We start from the raw sequence: 17,250 nt of genomic DNA, 5'->3' as shown, positions 1-17,250 counted from the left end.
CATTCATGTCATTAATGTATACAGCGAACATGATCGGTGCCAGTACTGATCCTTGCGGGACCCCGCTTTTTACTTCTTCCCAGTTGGAGAATTTTTCTCTAATTACAACTCTCATTTTCCTCCCAATCAGAAAGTCTTTCATCCATTCCAATAATTTTCCTCTGATGCCACCTTTTGACTCTATCTTATTTATTAGTTTCCTATGAGGTACCTTATCGAATGCCTTTTGCAGGTCCAGAAAAGCACAGTCTGCCCATCCATCTCTTTCTTCTATTATGTCTACTAATCTTGAGTAAAAGCAAATCAGATTTGTTGTACAGGATCTCCCTTGTCTAAATCCAAATTGATTTGGGTTCAGTATAGATTTTTCTTCCAGGTACTTAACCCATCTGTTTTTGATCACTCTTTCACAAATTTTTGCTATTGTGCTTGTTAGTGAGACCGGTCTGTAGTTAGATGGATCTTCCTTATCACCTCCCTTATAAATTGGTACAATGTTTGCTTTTTTCCAGTCCAATGGTACTTTTCCTTCTTTAATTGATGATTTAATTATATCATATATTTTGTCAGTTAATTCTTCCATGCATGTGTTCGTATTCAAGACTCATAGATGTAATACAAGAAAGAGATGGATGGGCTGATTGTGCATTTCTAGACCTGAAAAAAGCTTTTGATAAGGTGCCACATAAGAAATTAGATGAAAATGTGGTGTGTGCAAAAATGATACATGAATCTAAAAACAGGTTTGATAAAATGAGATATGAAGACGGGACACTACGAGCATAGCTCCCCTTCCTGTAAAATACAACTAGGTAAATACACACATTACACGAGCAGCAATTAAAGCAAGATGTATTGAAAACATGCTCCAGACCACTAGCTAGTGATTCACCAACGGATAAATTTGGAACCAACCAACACCTACCTACTTGTTCACACAAAACGAGAAGGGAGATATGTAATTCAAGTATCTAACAATGTAACTGTCTTTGTATCTTTATTCTTTTTCATGATCAGTTACTAAAAATGGAAGGAAAAATGAAGGACATAGGGACAAGGAACCAGCAAAAAGATGCCTACACATGAGTACAATCGAGTCGTTGCTTGGGGTTATACAGAAAAGGACGTGCCTGAACAAGACATCAAAGACAAACCAAAGGTTTGAAAGGAATGTATTTTCGGAATTTGATAGGGATAATAATAATATGTATAGAGAACCCAGGTTTAAAAATATAATAAGAAATAGGGAAATCAACGAATTGTTAGATGAAATAATCAAACTTAAAAGTAAATGCATAAGTATATACAAAGAAGTAGCCCTATTAAAAAAGGCCAATGAAAAAAATAACAGGGAAATAGATGAGTTGAAAATGGAACTAATTAGGATAAAGGGAGAAAATGAAAGATTGAAAAATGAAGATATGAATAGGAATGAGGCATTAAAGAAAGAGCTGAAGGATCAAATACAGGCAATGATCGAGAAAGTGGAAGAAAATATGAAAGAAAATGACTTCCAAGAAATAATGAAACAGTGGAAAGTAGAACAGGAAAGCAAAAATTATCTTTTAAAGAAATAGTGGAACAGCAGGTCAGGGAGAATGCTACAGAAATGGTAATCCAAGTGATTAAAGAGAAAGGTAATTTGGTTAGGGACACAGTGGACAAAAAAAGATGCATTGTAATCTATGGCATCAAAGAAAAGCATAATGTTCCTAGATATCAGAGAAAAAGAGGAAAAAGAGATTGCTAAAGAAATTCTGAGATTCAAGAGGAGGGACAAAGTTTAGATAAAGAAACTGAAACATAGAGAATAGGTAGATACTCAAAAGAAAAAATATAGGCCACTAAAAGTAAAATTTAGGTCACAAATTAGGAAATGGAATGGGTGGGAGTAGTTTCTATGCCTTTTTCTTTTTGGCTACCCCCCATGTAGGGGGAAAAAGCCTTTGATATATGTATGTACAAATTATTGCAGAGGAAGTACTATCTAGAAACACAAAACTAGCAAATAGTGAACAACACAAAAATTTATGGATGAAAAAAATAAATGAGCAATGAAGAAAAAGGAAAGGAACTTAGAAATGAAGCAAATGAAAAAAAAAAAACTGAGACTGAAAAGAATGATTTTTTTTTCTTTTCTTTTTTGATAGAAGAACTGGGGCTGAGAAAATGGTATATCAGGAAAAAGGAAACAAAGTAGACAGAAAAAGACAACAAATAAAAAAATTAAAGGTAACCTATACCAACATAGATGGAATGATTTCAGGATTGAATGAACTAAATGACTATCTGGCATTAGAAAAACCAGACATAATGGGAATAGTAGAAACTAAATTAAAAAGTAATCTACCACCAAACACTGTGGGACAAGGTCTATACAACTGTTGGACGAAGAATAGAAAGGAAAAACAGGGTGGGGAAGTATTATTTTTGACTAGGAAATACTTAAATGTGACAAAAATAACAGAGGGAAAAAACAATATAGAATCACTTATGATGAAAGTTGAAAGCAAGCACATGAAAAGTAGAAAATTTATAGTAGTGTATGTGCCCCCCAAAACACAGTCCTGTACAAAAAGCAATCATTCCAAACTGTTGGAAGATACTAAGTCTGAACCAACTGATATACCGAAGGAAAGGGAAAATATAGTAATTATGGGTGATTTTAATTCAAAAGAAATATGTTGGGAAGAAATGACAGTAAAGGATGGAGAAGACATCTGGGGCAACATGCTGCTCGATATGACCACTGAATACACGATGACTCAGTGGATAAAGGAAAATACTAGATACAGAAACTATGAGGAACCATCAAGACTGGATTTAATACTTACGTCACAGCCTGAAATTGTGGACAGAATAGATTACAAAACACCAATAGGAAAAAGTGACCATGTACTAATAGAATTCAAACTAAAAGAGCAAATAGGCCTAAAAAGAAATGAGGAACATAGAATAGGAAGACCAATGTACAACAAAACGAATTTCGAGAAACTTAAAAAAAAAATCATAATGCAAACTGGGAAAAATTCCTAAAGGAAGAAACAAGGATGGAAGAGAAATGGAATATACCAAAAGAAATTTATAATTAGGGAGTGAACAAATATGTACCACAACAAAAGCAAGAAAGAGTATACATATAGAACTGGTACAACAAAAAATGTAGTGAAGCTAAGGATAAAAGAGACAAAGCTTGGAAAAAATGGAAAAAAAGAGCAAATTGCATACATCAATCTAAGAAATGATTATGTAAAAATATGCAGAGATGAAAAGAGAAACTATGAAAAAGAAATAATAGAAAAATGCAAGGAACCTAAACTATTTTACTGATATGTGAATGGTAAATTAAAAAACAAACAATAAATAGAAAACCTGCACCAGGGAAATTATGAATATACAGAACAACAAGAAATGGCAGAAATTATGAGCAATAATTTCAAATCGGTATTCACAATTGAGAGCTCACCTAACTGTGAGCGAATAGACAGAAATCCTCCCCCAATGAAGGAAATAACTGTAATTCAGAAGGAAATCAGTGACCAAATAAAAAACCTTGATGTCAGAAAATCGCATGGTCCAGATGGAATTGCAAATTGGATACTAAAAGAATGCATAAAGGAGTTAACAGATAAAATATACAATATAATCAAATGCTCCCTCAAAGAAGGAAAGGTACCACAAAATGCAAATATTGTACCAATATATAGAGGAGGAAACAAGGAAAATCCAACTAAATACAGACCGGTCTCCCTTACAAGCACAATAGCAAAAATGTGAAAAAGTTATCAAAAGTAGATGGAAGAAAAAACCATACTGAATCCAAATCAATTTGGATTTAGACAAGGAAGATTGTGTACAACAAACCTGATCTGCTTCTATTCAAGACTAATAGAAATAATACAAGAGAGGGATGGATGGGCAGACTGTGCCTATCCAGACCTACAAAAAGCATTTGATAAGGTACCACACAAGAAATTAATAAGAAAAATAGAATCAATAGGTGGCATCAGAGGAAAATCATTGGAGTGGATGGAAGACTTCCTGACTGGGAGAAAAATGAGGGTAGTAATTATAGATAAATACTCGAAACGGGAAATGATAAGTGGTGTCCCGCAAGGTTTGGTGATGGCTCCAATCGTGTTTGCCATATATATAAATGACATGGATGAAGGAGTAGAGTGTTATATGAATTTCTTTGCAGATGACACAAAAATACTAAAGAAAGTAAGAACAGAGGAGGATTGTGAATCATTACAGTCAAACCTGGACAAAATCTAGAAATGGACTCAAAAATGAGAAGTGAACTTCAATATCAAGAAATGTAGTATAATGAAGTTTGGAAAAAGTAAAAACAGAATATCAAATAATTATAAAATTGGTGAAGAAGTCAAAAAAATGAACTTGGAAAGAGACTTTGGAGTAATAATCAGCAAAGACATGACTCCGGACAAACATATCAATAAAATAGTCGGAAAAACCTTCAACCAATTAAGGTCAATGAAAGTGGCATTTGACTACTTGGATGAAGAAATTATTTTTAAAAAATACTAGTTACATTAATAAGACCAAAATGGAATATGCAGCAACATTATGGACACCCAGTACTAAAAAAGAATATAAAGAAATTAGAAAGAATACAAAGAGCAACAACAAAGTTGGCACCAGCTCTTTCCAAATAAACAAAGATTATCCAAATTGGAATTACCAACACCAGAGCAGAGAAGAGAAAGAGGAGATCTATCTATAAAATCATGAAAGGAATGGAAATTCTTGATAGGAATGATTTACTAAAATGAGACAATGGAAAAACAAGAGGACACAAAAAGAAACTCAAAAAAGGATAATTATAGATCTGAAAAAAAAAGTTTCCCACACAGAGTGCTGGATACTTGGAATAATTTTGATAAAGAAACAGTGTGTGCAAACACTTTTCAAGATTTTAAGAAAAACCTCAATGCTGAAAGATACAAAGATGGGTCACCACGAGCATAGCTCCTTTCCCGTATATTACAACTAGGTAAATACACACACACCAGATATAGAAACAATGAAGAACTGTTAAGACTAGACCTATTATTCACATCTAAGCCTGAAATCGTGGACAAAATGAATTATAAGACACCAATTGGGAAGAGTGACCACGCACTAAAAGAGTTCAAACTTAAATAACAAAATGTAAGAAGAAATGAGAAACACAGAGAAGGAAGATTAATATACAACAAAACGGACTTTGCAAAACTTAGAAAAAAAATTCAAAATACAAACTGGGAAAAATTTTCAAATGAAGAAACAAAGATGGAAGAGTGGTACATATTTAAAGAAAAATATAAGAGGGGAACAGATAAACATGTACCAAAGAAGAAACAAAAAGTGTAGTGACATTAAAGACAGAAGAGACAAAGCCTGGAAAAAATGGAAAAAAGACAAAAAAAATTACCGAATGGCAAACATACATCAAACTGAGAAATGAATATGTGGATATACACAGGGAGAAAAAAAGAAACTACAAAAAAAGATATAATAGATAAATGCAAGGACCAACCTAACCTATCTTACATATATGTAAATTATAAACTAAAATACACACACGAAAAAATGAAACTGTGTGAAGGAAATAAAGAATATATAGATGATGTAGAAATGGCTAAAGTAATGACCAGGCATTTTAGGTCTGTATTTACAATTGAAAGCTCACAAATTTGGGATGAAGGACAACAAGGGAGATCTCCCAAAATGAAAGAAATAATGGTGATAAAGAAAGAGATAAGGGACCAAATAAAAAACCTTGATGTTAGAAAATCAAACAGGCCTAATGGAATTGTAAACTGGACATAATACACAAGATAATTGACTTCTCACTCAAAGAAGAAAAGGTACCATAAGATTAGAAAAATGCAAATATTGTACCAATATACAAAGGAGACAAAGAAAATCCAACAAACTATAAACTGGTATCCCTTACAAGCACAATAGCAAAAAAGTTATTAAAAATAAATGGATTAAACACTTGGAAGAGAACAATATACTAATTCCTAAACAATCTGGTTTTACTCATGATTAATAGAAATAATACAAGAAAGAGACAGATGGGCATATTGTGCTTTCTTGGATTTACAAAAGGCTTTTGACAAAGTACCACACAAAAAGCTATTATTTTTTTTTTTTTAATAATAGGTAGAATACAAGGAATATTATTGGAATGGATGAAAGATTTCTTGAACAAAAGAAAAATGGGGTTGGTACTTTGAGACAAGAACTCAAATTGGGAAGATATGATAAGCAGAGTCCCCCAAGGGTCAGTATTGGCTCAAAAAAATGTTTGCTATTTAAATAAATGATATGGATGAAGGCATGGAATGTTATATGAACTTCCTTGCAGATGATGCGAAACTATTGAAGAGAGTAAGTAGAGGAATACTGCAAATCTTTTCAAGAAGACTTGGACAAAGTCTGGAAATGGAGTCAAAAAAGTGAAGTGAACCTCAACATTAAGAAATATAGTATAATGGAATTTGGTAAAAGCAAAAATAGAATCTTGGGTCAATATAAAATTGGTACAAAGTTAAAAAAGTAAACTCTGAAAGGGACCTAGGAGCAACTATCTCAAATGACATGACACCAGACAAACATGTCAACAAATTAGTTGAAGAAACTTTTAACTTATTAAGATCAATGAAAGTAGCCTTTGATTACACGGATGAAGAAATGGTAAAGAAAATACTAGTTACACTGATAAGACCAAAATTGGAATATGTAGCATCACTAAGGACACCTAGTACAAAAAAAATAATAATAATAATAATAATAACAATAAAAAAATAAAAAAAAATTGGAAAGAATTCAAAGAGCAATGACAAAGATGGCACCAACACTTTGCAATTTGACATACAAAGATTGGATAAACTAAATTTAACAAACCTGGAACAAAGAACAGAAAGAGGTGATTTGATAACCATTATAGTATTATGAAAGGGATGGAAATTCTTGATAGGGATGACCTACTAAAATGGGACAGAAGGAATACAAGAGGAGATGAGAAGAAACTTAAGAAAGACAGGTACAGAAGACATCTGAAAAAGAATAGTTTCCCACACAGAGTGATAGATATCTGGAACAAACTGAAAGAGGAAACAGTGAGTGCTAAAATTATACATGACTTTAAGAAAAAACTGGATGTGGAAAGATACAATAGCAGACCACTACATGCATAGCTCTTCCCACAAAATACAACTAGGTAAATACACACACACAAACCTGACCCTTGAAATTTGTGGGGGTTAAAGGGCATACAATCATTGCTAAGCCAAGCTTATACACAAAGAAATAATCACCTGAAGGCACATTAATAAATTTCAATACCTCTAATGCCAAAACCATAAAAAACACTCCCAATTGAACACAAAATAACCAATGAAAAAAATATGAATGAAGAACTCGAGAATGTTGGGTGTATGATGGCAGGGTAAATAATGAAAAAACATATACACACACACACAATGAGCTTTTCCCCGCTTACAAGGGAGGTAGCCAAAGTCAAATGACATAAATTCACTCCTACCCATTTCATCCCCACCCACTCCACTACCATTCACTATCCCTTCCTCCCCCTTTTCTTGGCTCCTCCTGGATGAGGGTTCATCCCTGTATCTCCCCCATTGCCCTGGGTCAGAAGCAATGCAGCAAGATACAGCACATCAACAGCAAGGCCACTTCATTTAATCAGTGACTCCCCCTCTCCATCCCCCTCATGCAGAATACGAGAAGATAGGGAGAAATTCCTTCAGGCTGTGTCAAAATATCATTCACGCATAACAATTCCCTAAGCCCCCATCCCCTACCCACTCCATGCATCACAGCATCAACTGTACACAACCATTCTCCACTCACCCTTATCTTATTTCTTCTACCTTCCTCAACAGACATCACCATCTTGCTCAATACCCCTTTTGCCCCATCCATCCATCTCATCCTCGGCCGTCCCCTCAAGTTCACTCCATCCACCTCTGCCATCTACACCTCTTTTACTAATTTTTCTTTACTCATTATTTCCATGGGTTCAAACCATCACAATACTCTTTCATCAGCCCTATCTCCCAACTCCTTTCCCACCTCTCTCCTTCTCACCTCCTCATTTCTCACTTTATCCAGCCTAGTAACCCCTATCATACTTCTCAGACATTTCATCTCAAACACATTCAAACTCTTCCTCTCTTATGTTCCATGTTTCTGCCCCATACAGTGCACAGATGAAAAAAACAGAAAAAATGGGAGATAGAGGAAACAGATGACTGAAAAGAGATACAGTGAGTGAAGACAGAGAGATATACACACAACACTGTCAAGGAACTCATATCGTACTTACTCTGACTCCTTCACCTTTTGTGTACTTCTCAACCAATTTGGGATCTACTGGTTTCCTTCCAGGGAAAAGTTTCTTTTTTTTCTTCACACCACCCGGTCTTTTCATATCATCATTGTTAATCTCCATTTCTTTTATTTTAACACCATCAGCATTTGTAAAACTTTGGGGCACTTTCTTACCACCCTGTTTGGAAGGCAATTTGCCCCTCTTGTGGGGTTTGTTTCCTTTAACTGGTGCTGAAGGCTTCCCCATTTCTGAATCTGAGGATAAATACAAATCAGAAATGAATAAATTAATCAAATAAAAGTAAATGAAAAATATTCCACTGAAAGTAGTATGTCTGCTTCTGCCTGAGGTCATTTTATTCAGTCATGGGGAAGACATATGAAAAAAATGTGGTCTGCACCAATGATGATAATGGTGGGGTCTGGATGAAGTTGGAAGTGTACTAGGAAGGAAAGCAACCTTTGTTAGAACTCACATTGACATCCCACAAGAACAGAAAGCACTAAGATAGAATCAGTTGTTAACTGATTAACTGAATCTTCATTCCTTATTAATATTTCTGTTGTATATAACATCACACAATCACAAGGTATTATCTAATCTCGAAACTGCCTTTATTAGGCAATTCTGCTATACTCTCTGTTTTTTTAGCATTACACAGTATATGCTTATATGTTTTCAACATGCAAATAAATATTCCTTTCTACATTAATATTTCTATTTTTTTGTGACATGCTAGTCAATCACAGGGATATATTTCACTATAAAACTGGGGGTCTGACTCCTTAGCAACAACCTCAGTTTTCACCCACATTAGGTTATGTTAAGTTAGCTCAGCTTAAGTATGGTTAGGTTAGGTTAATCTACAGCACTTACGTTAGGTTGAGTTAATATTATTTGATTAATTACATTGGGTTCTATTAACCTATTTTTCTTCATTTCATTTTTTAATCTACATTTTCCCTGATCATTACAGCCCTTCCATCTACCATGGAGAACAGTGGGGGGTTGCAGTGTCAATATTGTCATGCTCTTATATCAACAAACTATAAGTTCAATAGAAAGCTACAAAACTGGTTCTGGAATTGGCTGAAAAATCACAAGAAAAGAGGCTGACCCATACTTACTACACTGGAAGAGAGATTACATTGACATGATTAGGTAGGTCAAACACCACCAGAGGCGCTACCGTCGATGAGCTAATAAATTTATCGTGCGGGCAACTGACCATAATGAACCAAAACTACAAATATCGTGGATTATTCTAATACCAAAATAAAGTCAGTATGTTACGGTAGAGCTGAGAAATTGGTTGTTTAAATTAGTTTTTTTTTTCTATCGGGTCGGATTATCGGATAACAACATCAACATCCATCCCGCCATCTTATCTATCACTGGTGATATGGACCAAACTTCACTCTATTAAGTTTCTTACTATTATGTTATTAGTGTAATAGACTTATAGTTGAATTATTTTAAATATTTCCTTTAAAATGTGTGATTTTCATGTAATTTGATCGAAGAGAAGTTACGTTTTCATCCTCCGTAATATTACGGACCACAGCTACGATTCGTCCTGCCCGCTATCTATGATCACTGGTGGTATGGATCAAACTACACTATTAAGTTTGTTACTATTGGGTTATTAGCGTAATACCTTGCATATAATTGAATTATTCAAATTATTTTCTTTAAAATGTGTGATTTTCATGTAATTTTACGGTATTCGTAGCTGTGGTGGGTAATTTTGCAGAGGATAAAAACGTAATTATATGATCAAATTACATGGAAATCACACATCTTATAGAAAATAGGTCAAATAATGCAACCATATGCTAATTTTTTATATAAAATTGTGCCTGTCAGTAAAAACCGTCATTGTTTACGTTTGATCGGCGATCAGTCAGACCGCACGTTTCGGCCCGATTTCCTCGGACAAAATAGGCCCAATTTAATTCCATTCAAAATGCAATATCTCGAGAACTAGGACAGCTAGATGGATAAATCAAATTGCATTATACTCATAGCGACTTTTTCCATCCCATGAGAACTACTTCAGCTCAAATATCAGGAATTCCATTTTCATATTGACCTAGCTAACATGATTCTGGTTTATAAGATAATGCATAGTATTGACACAGTCAAGCACAATAACCCTTTATACCTTGCAATAAGAGGATCACCTGAACACCAGAGGGGACTGCCTAAATCTTACAAAACCTAGCCACACAACCATGAAGAGGCTGGTTGGAATTTTCAAATATCAGGATAGTAAATCAATGGAGTAGACTGCCACAAGCAGTCATGAGCAGAAATGTGATTTTTTTTAAGACTAATTTTGAAAAGTATATTATATAAAATTACATCATCATGTAAACATGGATATCTAACATGATATTCAAAATGTCTAATACCTCCTAATGTAATATATCCTAATGCAACCATTCCACAGGAAGTATATATCTTTGAAATGGGAAAAAACGAGATAAGTGATAAATGTGTTTGCATGGTACTGGAATAATACCATATATTGAGACTGAAAAATAGAGAGGCAACATATGTTGTGCCTCCACAGAGCAGTGGGTAATGGTCCTGCCTCAGAACACGGAAGGCCCAGGTTTGATCCCTGGTAAGTGCAAAAATATTTTCACAGCTTTCCAACCCCCCTCCACAATGGCAAACTCCAGAGATGCAACATATTATAGTAAATTTTAAGAAGTGCATAACTATGCAATATAGTAATAGAAAATTAAATAATGATAATTTTGTAAATTATAATACATCAATATAATATAAATTATTCTTGGCAGAAATTAATAATAGAAACAGTTGCTAAAAGCTATAAACAAACAAAACCACTTTGACTACTTGAGATGCCATCTTTGTTTTGGTAAAGGCGGAAGTCAAAGAAATTAATGTATGCTAAATTCATCTATTCTAACCCAACCTAACCTGCATCTAATAATGGATATTGTCAGGCCATCATCTTCATCTCCATCCTCCAAATCTATCAAAACAAAGATGGGATCTAAAGAAGTCTACACAACTTCATTCATTTCTCCATAGGTTTTAGCAAATTTTTTTGATGATGCTTTCCATCAAGAAAAATATCTATTACCTAATACATTAATGTATTATAATTTATAAAAATAATATTTAATCTTCTAATGCTATACTTCAGTGTGCACTTCTAAAAAAAATACCCAGATTAGTGTTGCATACAAATGTTAGAACCTAATCAGTACGATTGAGCTGATTACACTGTTTGGTATTTAGTTGTGCACACCTATGCAATATAGCATTAGAAAATTAAATATTAATTTTGTAAATTATAATACATGAACGTGATATTCAAATTTCATGGTGGAAATAAATAACAAAAAATACTTGCCACAAGCAAATCTATTAAAGAACAAAGCCGCTAGGATACAGTCCAGACACCATGTTGTCATCTGTCCAGTCCAGTCACTGTCAATTAGACAATGGCTTTCATGTTGTGGACCAGGTGTTCTCCAACTACAGGTGACATTAATAAGCCCGGTTACAAAGACAATACGGTTTCCTTGGACTTTTTGAAAGAACACTGGGTTCTGCTGTCATCTGTTAACCTCTTCATTCCGGGGCACATCGCACGTCTGGCAGCATTAGCTGCCCGACGTGCGATGTTGCGTCATAATAATCGCATTATAAAAAATAAAGTCAGTGCTCAATTGTTCGTTCTCTTTCACCCATGTATTTTGATAACCATAGAAAATATGATGAAGCCAGTTTAGAGAGAATGGAGGTTACGTAGGTACGACTACAATAAATATAATCAAGATGCCGACGTCGGCATCATCGAGTACCCACTTGCTCCTCATGCCGCCTACGTAGGCGTCACCATATGGAAGTGGTTAATTACCCAAGGTACAATAATAATCAAGCTGTCACCATCAGTAAATTTTGACGCAGCCCGAAGGGATTTCTCCCCATCCTCTCCTTATATGCAAGGGGGGACGGAGAGGGGGGTCGCCGATTAAATGAAGCGGCCTTGCTATGGATGTGCTGTGTCTTGCGACACTGCTTCTGACCCAGGGCCGTGGGCAAGGTGCAGGGATGACCCGTCATCCAGGAGGTGCTCAGATGAGAGGGAGGGTGGGAGGGGTGTGGAGTTTTTTTAGGGATGAAATGGGTGGGAGTGTTTTTATGCCTTTCCCTTTTTGGCTACCTCCCTTGGAAGGGGGAAAAAGCCTTGGTATATGTATGTATGTCACCATCCATGACGACAACGACCTGGATGATCTTTAGAATTTGAGGTACCGAATTACTAAATATAGGTTAGGTTACATAGTTTAGTTAGGTTAGAAGAAATGAATTTATCCTTTTATTTCTTCGACCTCAGCATCTATCAAAACAAACATGGCGTATCATTCAACCGCCGTGACTTCATTCCTTAATAAATCATTTTAACCACTTCCATACGGTGACACCTATGTAGGCGTCATGAGGAGCAAGCAGGTATGCGATGATGCCGACGTCGGCATCTTGATTATATTTATTGTAGTCGTACCTGCGTGACCCTCATTCTCTCTAAACTGGCTTCATCATATTTTCTATGGTTATCAAAATTCACAGATGAAAGAGAACGAGCAATTGAGCAGTGACTTTATTTTTCATAATGCGATTATTATGACACAACATCGCACATCTGGCAGATAATGCTGCCAGACGTGTGATGTGCCCCGTAGTGAGAGGGTTAAAAACTTTTTTATTATTGATTTCCACCAAGAAAGTGGCATATTACAATATATATAATTATAATTAACAAAATTAATCATTAATTTTCTATTGCTATATCACATAGGTGTGCACTTCTAAAAATTGACCCACTGCTTTCAGACTTCATTCACAACACAGCCATTCCAACATACAAAAAATAAAATCAGACAATTTATAGTTTCACCCAACCATAGAATTTGATATGTGGCTTATGTGTTTCTGGTGAGAAATGTTGAGATATGAATGATGGTGTACATCATTTCCGTTGCAAATGCGTACTTTTGAAGTAATTAAATATTGAAGTTATGCACTTATGCCAACATCTCACATATCACATATGCACTTTTCACCATGAATACAACCTTACAAGCAGGATTAAGCCACCGTGGTGAGGTACAGAGGCTACATTGTCCCTCATGGGTCCTCACTGGTAGGTAGGTCAAACACCACCAGAGGCGCCGCCGTCGATGTCGAGCACAATAGCGCGTCATTTTATGTGCACACCATGCAAACGGCCAAATTTACATACCGCGGGAAATTTCATTCATACAAATGTTATGCGAGTGTATTTACTATGATTGTAGTAAATTTCAAACAATTACATCATCAGTTACATGTCGGTACATAAAAACATAAGATAAACATGGCAGTAAATCGAAAATTGGTTATGTTTCAGCGTAAAAAATGAGCTAAATAAATTCAGTGTTTTGGCAACTGACCAAAATAAACAAAAACTACTAGTCTCGCGGATTATTCTAATAACAAAATAAAGGCAGCGTGTTACGGTAGAGCTGAGAAATCGGTGGTACTAATTAGTTTTTTTCTATTGGGTCGGATTATCGGATAACAACAACATCAACATCCATCCCGCCATCTTATCTATCCCTGGTGGTATGGATCAAACTTCACTCTATTAAGTTTCTTACTATTATGTTATTAGTGTAATAGACTTATAGTTGAATTATTTGAACTATTTTCTTTAAAATGTGTGATTTTCATGTAATTTGATCAAAGAGGTTACATTTTTATCCTCCGTAATATTACGGACCACAGCTATGATTCGTCCTGCCAGCTATCTATGATCACTGGTGGTATGGATCAAACTACACTATTAAGTTTGTTACTATTGTGTTATTAGTGTAATAGATTGTATATAAATTTAGTTGAATTATTCAAACTATTTTCTTTAAAATGTGTGATTTTCATGTAATTTGACAGTATTTGTAGCTGTGGTGGGTAATTTTGCAGAGGATAAAAACGTAATTCTTTTATCAAATTACATGGAAATCACACATCTTAAAGAAAATAGGTCAAGTAATGCAACCATAAGCTAATTTTTTTATATAAAATTGTGCCTGTCAGTAAAAACCGTCATTGTTTACGTTTGATCTGCGATTAGTCAGACCGCACGTTTCGGTCCGATTTCCTGGGACAAAATAGGCCCGATTTAATTCCATTCAAAATGCAATATCTCGAGAACTAGGACAGCTAGATGGATAATTCAAATTGCATTGTACTCATAGCGACTTTTTGCATCCCATGAGAACAACTTCAGCTCAAATATTAGGAATTCCATTTTCGTGTTGACCTAGCTATCACTGGAGATCCATCTCAGCTGCGTCTAAAATAATAGTCGAAATAACTTCAATCATTCAAACATTTACATAAATTCATAGACATAGTCATAGTCACATAGATTAGTCATTAGAAGCACTGACTCCCATGTCTCGTAACTAAGTTTAACTATTAAAGTACCACTCGCAACTAGTTACTAGGGCATTGCCATAAGTTTGGAAATACGTTTCCTGGTGGTCCCATCACCCATGTTTCTGGATAGGACCACTTGGAACTATACCTTGAAACTGGTTCTATATAATTATTATTACTCATTCCCACGGCAAATGATGCTTCGGAACAATGATAAAAGCAAATGGACGAAATATTATAACACTTTCAAATGAAAGAAAACATGATAACATCCTCACATTTGAGAAATAGTAATAAAGGGAATATTCACATTTATATTTCTCCCTTTCCTTTTGGTGATGAAGTGTATTTTTCAATAAAAATCTAGTCTGAAACAATGTGCTTATTTAACTTCTACATTTAGTTTCCTCTTCTCCACGTTTGTTTACACTACAGTCGTCACGTGTAATAAATATGGACGGTTTACATGTTTTTCTACGATAGTTTTGCCTTCCTATCGCTGTATATAAAAAATATATAAATTTCTGTGTTTTTATTATTATTATTATTATCATTATTATTATCATTATCATTATCATTATCATTATCATTATCATTATCATTATTATTATTATTATTATTATTATTATTAATTATTATTATTAATTATTATTATTATTATTATTATTATTGGCATTCTTTTCAGTTTTTTTTTACCTTCCTTCTGGTTTATTTTTTCTTTTCTCATTATTTTCTTATTTTTGCGTTTCTTGCGAACAACCCGGGCTCCTTCGAACGGCTCCGGACAGTGTCGTTCAAATACAACATCTAAGATTCGCCAAGCCCAGTAGCAACGACAAAGATGGTATGAGTGAACAAAAACACACGATCTTCCTTGGTCACTTATATCAATTCAGGGCAAACAAATTGGGTATTCCTCTACACAATGAAAATATACACATTCACGTAATTATAAATAGCACAATTCAACTGTTCCAGTTCGTATGCAGGTAATGTAACAAGATTATCAATAGTGGGCAAAGGGGGTGCAAGAATCCACCGGCTTGAGACGATGTCTACAACAGTCTAACGACACAGTTCGGTTAAGCTACAAGCACGATCTGATTTCTGATTTCCTAGGAAAGACCACTCGCTTGCGAGGAATCGGTTTTTGTGGGAGGGGAAGAATGTCTGTGAGAAAATGAAAAGATAGTAGTGTTTAAGAAAAAAAAAAAAAAAAGAGGGCTATTGTCACCGGGCGATTAAGCGAGCGTTCAGGGACTGCTGGTGGTCGTGGCTCGGGAGAAATGGACAGGGAACTCGGACGGCGGCGCCGACGCCGGGATCAAAATCACCAAAAGTTCAGAAAATGGTAGGAGGCGTAGTAGTAGAGAAAGGCGGGAAAACGGAAAAATCTTTAGTGGGAGGTAATCTGAAATGAGAAGATGTAGTATAAGAGAAAGTTAGAAAGGAAGCGAATTTTAGTCGAAGAAAAAGTAAGAGTAGATGTTTGTGCGTGGGTCGTGGCTATGTTTGTGAGAGGTCTGTGTATGTATCTTACGGGAAGTGAGTAGAGTTCACTTCCCGCGTGTAGAGCGCGTTCCTGTTTAGCCCCAGGTAAGGCCTGAGCTGTTCCTGCTTTTCCCCAGGTTGGGTTTGAGAGTCTGTAGAGTTGATTCAGTGGCGGTGCGAGGGGGGGGGGGGGCAGGCGGGCAGGTGTTGTACTATCTCTCTCCTTCCAATCACAACTCTGAAAGCAGAGAATTACGTGATTGGGAATTGTGTGTAAATGTCAGAAGTGTAAACTCGCTCGCCAGCGTCAGCGAAGAGACCAGCGTTAGGTGGCGGGCCGGTTGGACAAAGAGGCTCCCCAATTCCCCTCCGTCGACCAGCCGGCGATTAGATAAGGGTTCTGATTAAGAGTTGGGTTGGGCCTCTGCTAAGCCAGCGAGCAAATGTGCGTGTGCCTCTTTTCTTCCAAGCACTACTCTGAAAACAGAGAATTACGTGACTTGGGAAATGTGTGTATTTGTCTTGGTGTAAACCCGCCTGCCGTCGTCAACGAAGAGTTCGGCCTGTGCCAGACCGGCAGCACCAAAGGAGATATATCTCCTCGCCACTACCGGCCGGCGAAGATTGCTGGGTGCTTGTTGAGTGAGCTGGAGTGGAGAGACGTCCGACCTCTAGGAGTGCTGTGTTGATTCTCAGCATTGAACCTCTTAAAGCACGATCTGACTGTCCCACTGTATTTTGGTTACGACATCGCCTCTTCTCCACCACCTCCTCCTCCTTGTCTGCCTGCCTAACTACCTCTGCTAATCATAAACTACCCGAACTATGTTGTTTACGAGAAGCACTTTTACGTGTTCGTAACACTATGTTACTTGGAAATCTCGGCGAACTCGCCGACCTCCTTATCTACAGGAACTGCCACTGCT

The 17,250-nt window shown here is 35.9% G+C and overlaps 1 protein-coding gene across 3 annotated transcripts in view; it reads right to left on the bottom strand.

Moving 5' to 3' along the window:
• The window catches only part of LOC143041776 (WD repeat-containing protein 46-like), a 102,211-nt gene extending 86,911 nt beyond the window's left edge, over window positions 1–15,300 (bottom strand). The window contains exons 1-2 of one of the 3 annotated variants that reach the window (XM_076213826.1): window positions 15,144–15,300; window positions 8,363–8,622 (exon numbers count right to left, since the gene is read on the bottom strand). In XM_076213826.1, the coding sequence (XP_076069941.1) occupies window positions 8,363–8,614 (252 nt within the window). In that variant the 5' untranslated portion in view covers window positions 8,615–8,622; window positions 15,144–15,300. Of the gene's footprint in view, window positions 1–8,362; window positions 8,623–11,759; window positions 11,836–15,111 lie in introns of those variants that run through there. The other 2 variants (XM_076213824.1, XM_076213823.1) reach the window with 2 other exon arrangements.
• Between the last annotated feature and the right edge of the window lie 1,950 nt (window positions 15,301–17,250).

The sequence above is a fragment of the Oratosquilla oratoria genome, chromosome 32, assembly GCF_046742065.1.
Source record: "Oratosquilla oratoria isolate Oo_2021 chromosome 32, ASM4674206v1, whole genome shotgun sequence".
Lineage (NCBI taxonomy): Eukaryota > Metazoa > Arthropoda > Malacostraca > Stomatopoda > Squillidae > Oratosquilla > Oratosquilla oratoria.
The sequence above is the reverse complement of the archived record's forward strand: the minus strand, read 5'-3'. Positions and strand labels throughout refer to the sequence as shown.